At 36.6% G+C, this 10,906-nt stretch overlaps 1 protein-coding gene across 1 annotated transcript; it reads right to left on the bottom strand.

Moving 5' to 3' along the window:
• Positions 1–7,304: 7,304 nt before the first annotated feature.
• LOC110912253 (alpha-copaene synthase-like) lies at positions 7,305–10,046 on the bottom strand. The gene is made up of 7 exons (XM_022156932.2): positions 9,853–10,046; positions 9,333–9,603; positions 8,846–9,221; positions 8,537–8,755; positions 8,273–8,399; positions 7,906–8,154; positions 7,305–7,606 (listed from the first exon to the last, which is right to left on the bottom strand). Exons 1-7 carry the CDS (start codon positions 9,982–9,984, stop codon positions 7,313–7,315), a joined length of 1,668 nt encoding a protein of 555 aa, XP_022012624.1. The 5' UTR covers positions 9,985–10,046; the 3' UTR covers positions 7,305–7,312.
• Between the last annotated feature and the right edge of the window lie 860 nt (positions 10,047–10,906).

The raw sequence follows: 10,906 nt of genomic DNA, 5'->3' as shown, positions 1-10,906 counted from the left end.
GGGTGGCCCAACCGATCGGTTAGCCTAACCGATCGGACAGCACTTAGCTTATTCTGACTTGCCTATAAATAGAAGTTCTGTCAGCTCATTTAGGACTTTTGAATCTGCCTGTAACCTAGAGAGCTGAAGTCTGTGATCAACTGGAACTTGTATCTTGTCATATATTTCAATTGAATTGCAGATTGTTGAACATGGAAATCATATGTCTTTCTGTATCTATGTATGATTTGCTGGATTCCGCACAGCAATCATAGTGTGACATTCATTAACAGGAAGATCCCGATCAACCAGGGACCAACACATGAAGAAACACATCAAGAAAACAAATTGTATTAATCTGCTTGCTAATCTGCTTGCTGTTAAAACACAGCGTCAAGAAATCCTGCAGCATTACCAGCATGGATGGTTGATGCGTGTGTAGTGTAATATATTTTAGGTGTATATTTAAGCCCTTTTTTACACTTTTTAGCCAAGTTTTAAATTTATAAAACACGATATTTACTAACACTAAACACACATATGGGCAAGTGCACCGATCATGGACGTAGTATAGTGTTGGTAAGATACCGAGGTCGTCCAAGGACACAGGAGCTTTTAATACCGGTTTATCCTCAACGTCTAATTAAATCAAAAAGTTAGAAAAGGTTTTAAACTAGAAAAATAAAACTAACTAAAATCTTGAAAATTAAAATAAAAGTAAAAACAGATAGACAAGACGTATCGCTTGGATCCGACTCGTGTGTAGTGTAACCTTTGATTATTTCCGCACTTTTGCACATTTTAAGAGATTATCTTACTTATTGTAGTAGGCCCCTCTTTTGAAGGTGACGTTACCCTCAACCCAGTAGTTTGAGTCAGCAAGGATACAATCCTAAAGGGTCAGATTATTGAAAGATAATTAATTAAGTTATTAATGCATAATGTGGTATGCCCCTCTTTTGAAGGTGACGTTACCCTCGGCTAAGTAGTCTGAGTCAGCAGGGATACAGTCCTAAGTAGCCGAGTTAAAGTTTTAATAGTAGTTTAACTTATGAGGGGATCAAAGAGTTTGGACCCCCGCCATCCAATACCGGTGGGTATTCAATGAGGTCCTACTAAATTTGACCCAGGTCCTTTGCAGGATCTATACACTGAACAATGGCCAGACTCTTACCAAACCGTTCCCTTAACCCCCGACCAGATAGCCAACATATCTCCATATAGGCCGTGGAGATATGATTGGTGAAAAACTTTTATTTTATATAGAAAGTAAAATAATGCCAAGACACCACGGACAAACGATAAGGAAGAATCACCTTCAACATAAGAAACTAGTTATTAAAGTCATTGATACGTAACCAAATAAAAAGTACGAAAAGATTAAAAATAAAAAACATTTGTCTTCACCAAGTGATGTAAGAGACTTAGGCAAACATGGCCTTTGATTGTCAAGAACTCTTACGATCAATCTTGGATCCCGAGACGACTCACACACTCTATGGTGGACAATGGATGATGGTGTTGTGATGGTAGTGGGTGGTGGGTGAAGTGTGAGAGAGGTGGTGTGCCAAGGGATGAGTTGCAAGTGATCCAAGCACTCCTATTTATAGGCTGAACAGAAGCTCGGGCACGGCCCCGTGTCCGGTGGGCACGACCCCGTGTCCATCCTTCTCTCTTTCTTCATTAATTGCAGTTTGTCTGCATTAGTTGACCACGCCCCCGTGTCCGCTGAGCACGACCCCGTGTGCAGAAGCGTATCTGTACTATCAAGATTTGCCTGGATTCTGCGAATCTTATAGTTGACCACGGCCACGTGTCAGCTGAGCACGACCCCGTGGTGGGCGATAGAAGCTTCTACAACTTTGTCTTTTCTGCTGACACTTGGGCACGCCCCCGTGCTCACTGAGCACGGGGCGTGTTCAGCTTTCTGTTCTTTTGTTTTGCTTGGGAGGATGCTGTCGGGGGGTCGGGCATGCCACGTTTGTTCCTTTTCTTGTATTTATGTTAGATTTAGCTGCCTTTTGCTTCTTTTGTTCATTTGAGCTCATTTAATCCTGAAAATACAAAAGGAAGACAAAAACACACTTTTTCCAACATTAGTACTAAAAAAGGGTTAGTTTTATGCCACAATTGATGTAATTTATATGTTGCATTATGTGCACATCAATGGTAAAACACAGCGTATGAATCTGCTTGCTGTTAAAACACAACTGTATGAATCTGAATGCTAAAACACAACTGTATGAATTTGCTTGCTGTTAAAACACAACTGTAAGAATCTGAATGCTAAAACACAACTGTATGAATCTGCTTGTTGTTAAAACACAACTGTATGAATCTGAATGCTAAAACACAACTGTATGAATCTGTTTGCTGTTAAAACACAACTGTATGAATCTGAATGCTAAAACACAACTGTATGAATCTGCTTGCTGTTAAAACACAACTGTATGAATCTGAATGCTAAAACACAACTGTACGAATCTGCTTCTTGTTAAAACACAACTGTATGAATCTGAATGCTAAAACACAACTGTATGAAGCTGCTTGCTGTTAAAACACAACGTCAAGAACATTCTGGTGGTTTCTAGACATAATTAAAAATCGATACAGACCAGATAATAGTAAACATAAAAAGAAGTGTATTTGCCATATCCGCAATCAAGAATTGTGTTTGAAGCCATAACTATCTCTCACGTAAAAAATGATTTACGAATAAAGTTGATCAAGACTGTGAAAGGAACGAATGAGAATTTGATTGATATTTACATGTGGTAGTAATTCGCAAATCATGGAGAATCAGTTACCATAAAATCGTGCATAGTTAGTTAATAAGATATAAATTCCAAAATTAAAATAAAATGTCAAATTACACAATTTCCCTTTTAGTTAAAATCCTTCTATGCCACATGTCACGTTCTGATTGCTTCCTAGACTTTCTAGGAAAATAAGGCTTTCTACCCAACTCCTACTATATATATAGGGTAATGATAGTGTAAAAAGGGACTAAAGTGTGATAAGTATAAGAAGTGTTTTAAACCATTAGATCTTTGATCTAATGGTTACGATCAATAGAGACCAAATTGTAAATTGTGTTTTAATATTTGGACTGATTTGAAAATTGTATGAGTAATAGTGTCTTTTTATATGTTTCAAATAAGGAAACATCTCCTAAATTCCAGCGATCCATTTTTAAACTAACACTAAGAATTCATAAACATGTAACTACTAGCAGGAAATATATAACACTATATAACACTATATAACACCATATAAGCACCATATAACACCATATAACGCTATGTAACACTATATAACACTATACATCCATCATAGATCTGCTACCAGAAAATATAACACTATAACAATATATAACACTATACATCATCATAGACTGCTACCAGAAAATATAACACTATAACACTATATAAAACCTTCATTCTGCTACCAGAAAATATAACACTATATAACACTATAACACTGTATAAACCCTTCATTCTACATCCATCACTATATAACACTCTATAAAACCTTCATTATGCGATCTTCAGAAATTTATAATTGATGAACGATAAAGAAATACAAATTCGTAGATTAATTCATATTCTAAAATAAAGGGTGGCGATTATGGAAGGTTATCAATTAATTTAATCAATGAGAAAATTACTTGTTTACCCTTTTGAATTAATTTAGATCGAGGACACATGTCATCTCCACAATATTTTTCGCACTTCTCACACTTTTGAATTAATGTACAAGATCTTTAATCTATATGTATATATATAGGGATCAGTTTAAATGAAAATCATCCCAGTTGTGAGAACCGTGAGAACTGTTATGGACCAATAAGAAGATGCCAATTCATATATACACATGTCTTATTTTAAGGGTATATTTGTAATTTACTCACAGTGACAGATCCCTTTTTCTCTCTCATAGAAAAATTAGACTACCTTTAAGATATCTGTTTCTCTCTCTCTCCCATATTTACAAGATTCTGATCTCTTTCTCTCTTACTCAATCATCGAACCTTAGGTGGTGACCGGTGGTAGAGGTGGGTGATGGTGTCCGGCAGCCTAGTGGTGGGTGGCTTCAACCCCATCGGCAACCTAGTCCATGGCCTAATCCATTTCCCTCTCCACCACCACTCCGGCACCGCACAACCCCGACAACCAACCACCATCTGCGCTACCACAACTTGTTTCAACAACCACCCCAACTATCAGTGCTACCGTCATCGTCAACCACCATCAGCACCACCGTCATCGTTAACCACCACCAGCGCCACCGTCAAGAGAGGTGTAGGTTTTTGTGGAGGCGGAGGTGGAGGTGACCGTTGACCTTCATAACATATCCGAAATTCAGCCATTTTCGTCCGTTAAATCTTCGTAAATCTGAGATTTTCAGTCCAAAAAGTGAAAAAAATTGAGTAGAAGAGAAAATGTGACGAATTTGATGCAATTCAGCTCCAATTTGATGAAATCTCTTGGATCCTTGTATCTTGAATCCGTGCAATCGATCTCCCGCTTTAACACCACTTGTAAGTGTGTTTCCGGATCGATTTTGTAATCCCGCTGAATGCGAATATCCCGTATCACGTGCGAAGTCCGTGTACGTGAGTGGATCAGACACAAGAACGTAATTATAGTATGCTTTCTATTGATAATCTTGACAGTTTACACCCACGAAAGCAATTTGCAAGAGTTTCTCTCTCAAACTCTCCAAAAGTTCTAAAATGAAACAAGACGACTCCTATTTATAGGATTCTACCTAAGGATGAACTCCTTTAGTACAAAAGATTCCCCGTTCGTCCGAATGAGCTCCCATCCGTCCGAATGGACTTTTCTCCTATATTTAACATATCTAAACCTTGTCTTGATCATTTCTCAGCTACGATACGTGATTGACGGAAGCGATAGACGTATGTACTCACAAACGGGATTGTCCTAGTTACAATTAGGGACTGGATTGTACTACATCTTAACATAGGGATTGGATTGCCTTACATCTAAACATAGGGATTGGGTTGCCCAACATCTAAACATAGGACTGGATTGTCCTATATACAAACATAAACTTAGATTGTCCTACATACAACTAACAGGCTGGGTTGTTCTACATACAAACACAAGGACTGGGTTGTCCTTTACTCAACTATAAGGGTCGTAGGGCCCTTAAAACTGTACAGTGAAGTACTCGCTACATATCGGAACTATAACCGCCTGCTAGTCTACAGTCTTGAGTAAACAGTTTGGCGAGGCACTCTCTAGCTCGAGGTTGGTTATAGGCTCATGCGGGCATGTTGTCTTTGTCGTACGTGGACATTGACTGTTAAACAAGTTTTACAAGTACAAAGTTTTTATTCAAATGACATGCCGAGAAAAATGGTTTTATTACGTTTTCTCAACACTATTGAAACCGATTATCAAAAAGATTTGTTTTGAATCTTTTTCAAAAAAAAAATATGAACTCGCCAACTTTATGTTGATTTTTTGCATGTTCTTTCTCAGGTTACACGTTCAAACTATGGCACGTTTGGAATAGGAGAACCCATTGTGATTCGAGTACTTAGTGGGCGTTCAACTTTCTAGAAGTCTTAGCATTTTATACTTCCACTGTGCAATGAAGATACCAGTCAGATCACACCAACTCTGATTTTGTAGGGTGTGACATATGCTCTGTTTGTGATTTGGGTGACATCACCCTAATAGTGACATCTAGCATTCATAACATAAAAGATTCCACAGATACTGCAAACATCTATACAAATCAAACAACTGTTCTAAGTATGCTAAACACTCTTAAAAAGCAAGTACTGTTACATTAGGAAACATCTTCTAAGCTATCATCTGTTGCATTGTTCCAAACATCTGTTTGGCTGGACAGATGTTTGGTCTTCTTTATCAGACCTTTGCTTCAACAAACTTTAGGACTTGAACATACTTTGTTTCTTCATGAACGACAGTTCCAAGGCTTCTACAAGCACAATTGCCATCTTTAGTTGGTCAAGGTGATATTAGTTGACTTTTCAGCTTTCGGCTTGTTTGATAAGCTTCCATCTGCTCAAGGTTTCTTATTGAATTGCTTATTTATATCTTTAAATTACGAATTTACCTGTCTTATTCTATAATTAACACTGATTTTGATATGTTATTAAGAACCTCTTTGTGGTTCAATATCAAGTCAGCTAAGAAACAATCTTCAGGAACTTAGTGGGAATATTGCAAGTGAACTGCTTGAATATGCAGTTTAACTTGCTACAAATGACAATCTCGACTTGGCTTATGCATTTATTGAACTGGCTACAACCGAAAAGGTTTATTAGTCTAATCAGATTTTTCGTTTGAGCATTACTAATGTATATTTTGTTGGGTTAATCTTGATGGTTCGGGTCGAGTACGGGTTAAGTCGGGTCACCGAACAACAACGAACGGGTACCAGTTATCCAGAACGTTTCTAGAAGTTTATTTTAATCGCATGTTTTTAGTGGTTTTATTAAGTAATTGGTAGTTTGTTTTAGTCAAAGTTATAGGTAGTGGGTAGGTTTTCCTTTTCTTAGTCTTTGAGAATGAATGAAAGGGCAGAAAGTTAGAAAGTTTTAAGCAGAAAATCAATTCTTTGGTTCGTGAGTTGTGGTGTTCTTTTAGTGTGTAACTAGGCCTGAACCAACATATTTTGTTGTATACTGGCCGTACAAATGATATAGTGTGAACTTGCTCCTCAACTTTGGTAAGAAGGAAGCGCAAAGAAAGGGTTGGGCCCGCCTATTTTAATACCAGCCTGTATACAAAAGGTAACGTAGGCGTTCTCAACAGCGGGTTTATGATGTATCATCTTATATCCTCTGTCGGTTTAACATCCAGTATAAGTCGTAATATCAATTATATTTTTGTCAGGAGTTGGTTCCGTTATCATGGCAAAATCAATCCAATCAGTACTTGAATTATGTACCTCTTGGTCCTTCGCCTTCACCAGGAAGCGGTGCTCTACATTGGGCTACAGTTCAGGCTCAGGTTCAGTTTTTGTTTCAGGAATATTACTCATTTCTTGTATCCAAGAGGGCCCTTAACGGAGTCCTGTTTTTTGTTTTGAATTGGGTAAGAAAGTCGAAAATGTTCTTTGAAAATCCCATTTTTATTAAATTTGAACATTTTAACTTCATATAAATTTATTTCATATAATATCTTGTATCCATAATGGATATCAACATTATTCATCGTTGCATAAAGGAAAGGAAGGCATAAAACACACCGTACACATAGCCATACAGGATATTCTTAGTCATCAATACACAAAGGAAGATATAAAACAGTAACAATGAACACACTGGTTGTTACATGGGGACTGAAACACAGAGCAAGAGTGTAATAATTTCCTTAAGTGTCTTTTCTGGAAAAGTGAACCCATCATTATGTTTGTACGCCACGTCTATCATTCGTGCAAGGTTAACAATTGGAGCGAGTAGATCCATTGGGACCTCCCTTGGCTTTAGACATCCCTCGTTTATATCTTTCCAAGCATTTTCAACCATTTTTTTGATTGCCTCCACAGCAACATTTTCTGACACCCCAAAAGTCTTCATATATGCATCTATACCCGTGGCCGATGGAGCTCTTTCACGCTCAAACTTCATATGAATATCAAACGTTGTAAGATATTATTTTAGCCATGACAAAAAAACATAATGCGGTTCAGCCTATATCAACTATATAAAAAAATGTTATGAGATCTATATGCATGTTATATACTACAAAATCTTTCCAAAAAATCATGTAAACTAACTTATGGATTTTAAAAGAAGCTCCAAAAGAGTCACTGTGGTAAATGTTTTATAGGATAAGCTTCTTGGGGTCTAATTTTCTGGAATGTAACAAAATCATTTTCATAATTAAGTTACAATATAATTAGTGTGAATTTAAATTATACCTCAACAGTCATCACGTCATCTTGGAGTCTTGAAATCGTCTGTGAAGCTATCATGATCTTCGGATGACTTTGGTACCAAGCATAAGCCTCTTGGGTGACAATCTTGCCCATACCAATCAAGGCAGACTTACATAGAAGGTCATGTGTTGATGTTGGTAACCCAATCCTCATATATTCCTCAAATGACGGCACCTCTCCACTATGCCTCCATTCAGCTTCTTGATGGTAGCCTCTTGCTTGTTCTTGAAACTAGGTTCATAACAACATAAATGAGGGAAAAATCATAGCAATAATAGTATAATTTCTTTACTTTGTTCCTAAATAAGAAACTATATATATCGAAGTATAATGTACGAGGAAACCATACAGCTTTTCTTGAAGCCTCGGTAAGATCAGTTAATCCTTGTTTCTTGAATTCAGCATACTCATTCAATATAATTTCGTAGAATGGTTTTATATATTCTGGTAGTTGCGGCATCGCACTAATGTCCCACCTAAAAAGATCGAAACAACAATTAATATCATACTAACCAAATATTTGATCAGCACTTAACATGTTGAAGTGAAAGGATAGACCACCATATATGTACACAAAGACCTCTACTTAATATACGAACATTATAACGAATACCTGTTTATTGCATCTGTTAGAAGCCGGATCTCTTCAATTGTAGCATATGCATCATATGTGTCATCTAACACCAACACAAGTAGTATAACTTTGGTTGTTATGATTCGGGCTTGAGAGTAATAAGGCTCCGAGAATAGTGATAATATCCATACATAGCACTCAGGCACTCTATCTCTTACATAAGATGTTTTCACTTGTAATTCCAGCTCCTTCCACCACCTATATCACAAGTATAAATAGTTTATACTTTTTATCAGATTTGAAATGGATTGATGATAAATCATAAATTTTTCTTCAGCGATAACTTACTTTGATACAATTCGAAGTTCTTCCTTCTGTAGGAGTTGCAAGTAGTTGAAATGCACTTTTGCAAGAGTTAGTAGCGAGTCATATCCAGAAATTTCTTCTTCAAAATGCAACAAATACTGCCTTGCTTCAAAGATTGGATGCCCTCGATGAAAAGGTCTCTCCAACACACGTTTCACTTGCCGTGCAAGAGCACCTTGGAGTGTTTTCTCTACGGTTTTTAGTTTAGTTTCTAGGAATGAAACGACTTCATCTAAAATAGATTCTCCACTTATTCTTAACTGAGCACTCTCATAGAAACTCATCATGCCCCTCGCATCTGTAGTAATGTCTTCCGTGAATTCACCCATACTAAAATCCTTGAATTTGTTGAACACGTCTGCATAAACCCGGGTATCGTGTGATAGTTAGTTCATGTTAACATAGAATAATTTAAAAAAAAAAACGTACAAGTAAAAATTTGCTTAAGCAATTTTTATGACTGACTTACCACAAGAAAATTTGTAACCAAAGATTCTAAAGACTTGAAAGTGAATAGATATTGTATAGAGATCTGCGTCATGGTAACTTTGCATGTTAAGCTGGTTGAAAAGTTTATCAAGTTGGCCATCAATATCTTCCGAGAAAAGATATGCCAAACCAAGACGATACACTGAATAAATCAAGCTCAGTTTTTCGTTTGAATCAATAGCAGGGTTTACTATCAATCTTCTCAGCTGTTCTTTCGGCTGCTCCATAGCTTTACCATATGCTTCCAATTGCTAGAAAATGAAACAACGTATTCTTAATATTAAGAAACAGAAGAATGTTTTGCAACTGTGCGTATGCGCCACAAGTTTGTGTGACTATGATAGGAATTGATGAGAGGTGAATGTACTAAAGTATAATCCACATACAGTTAAGAAACAACGGATTTTTAATTTAAGATACACGTACATACCAACACAACAATGTTTTGCAAGTGTCTGTGTGTGCCACAAGTTTGTGCGAGTAATCGATTGAGCACTTACCGAATTGTCAAGACAGAATGATAGGAAGCGATCACCCCATATCGAAGGAGGAAAGTTGGCCAAAGGACGTGCCGACTGTATGGTGGATTTTGTGTTGGCCTGGGGGATAGTGTTAGCTTCAGTTGCAGCCATTTCTGGAATGGGAGTTGGTAGCCAATAAAACCTCTTGTTTTAATGGATCGATCGATATTGGGCATTCACTACTCAGTAGTATTTATAGATGATGTATCCACTCACATGCATGGATTTCTTAATTTGTATGATCATGAGTTTGAAGTAATAATAAATTATAAGTTAAAACTATACAGCATAATAAAAAGATAAAGAAATCTTAATAATAATCACGTGTTAGTTGGAACTCATTTATGAATAAATAAATAAATAAACATATGACAAGAAGACAATTACATGTTAGTTTTTGTAGTCAAACATGACCTGGGGTTGCACCGACTGTAAACGAATCACGTGTTAGTCCGACATATGATATAATAATTAATAGCCTGATTATACAGGGTCTTAATTGGGTTCTAGGGTTCAAGTTTGTACGTATTTTGTATCATCATTTTGTCAATTTAGAATTCAACTCCCCAATCATCATCTTAATTTATCATTGATTCCCCATTCAATTGATTTTTCAAATTCATTGCCATTCACGGATTCACTACTTTTTCAATTGCTTGTCATTCAAATTCTTCACACTTTCTTAAAAAGTCATTTTTATGTCAAACTTACACACATACCAGGGTATTCCCCGATAATCCCAGAAAAGATTTAGGCCCTGAGCGAGCAGAGAAAAGAGTCTCTTGTCGTATAAAGGTAATAACTCAATTCTAAAAAAAAAAAGATAAATGCATTTTGAATAGCGGTTCAAAAAAATACTTTTGAATTAGTACATATTTATGTACTAGAAAACATAAGTAAAAATGAAGAAATGAGCGGTAAAATATGTTTTTTTTTTCAAATAAAAAAATATATATAGTGGGATCAAACCCGTCCGTTGCGCCAAGTGAAAACTTTGTGTGTTTCGATGCACTCGATATAATAAACGAAATTG

The sequence above is a fragment of the Helianthus annuus genome, chromosome 15 (assembly GCF_002127325.2).
Source record: "Helianthus annuus cultivar XRQ/B chromosome 15, HanXRQr2.0-SUNRISE, whole genome shotgun sequence".
NCBI lineage: Eukaryota > Viridiplantae > Streptophyta > Magnoliopsida > Asterales > Asteraceae > Helianthus > Helianthus annuus.
Note: the sequence above shows the minus strand (reverse complement) of the source record. Positions and strands in the feature narration are given on the sequence as shown.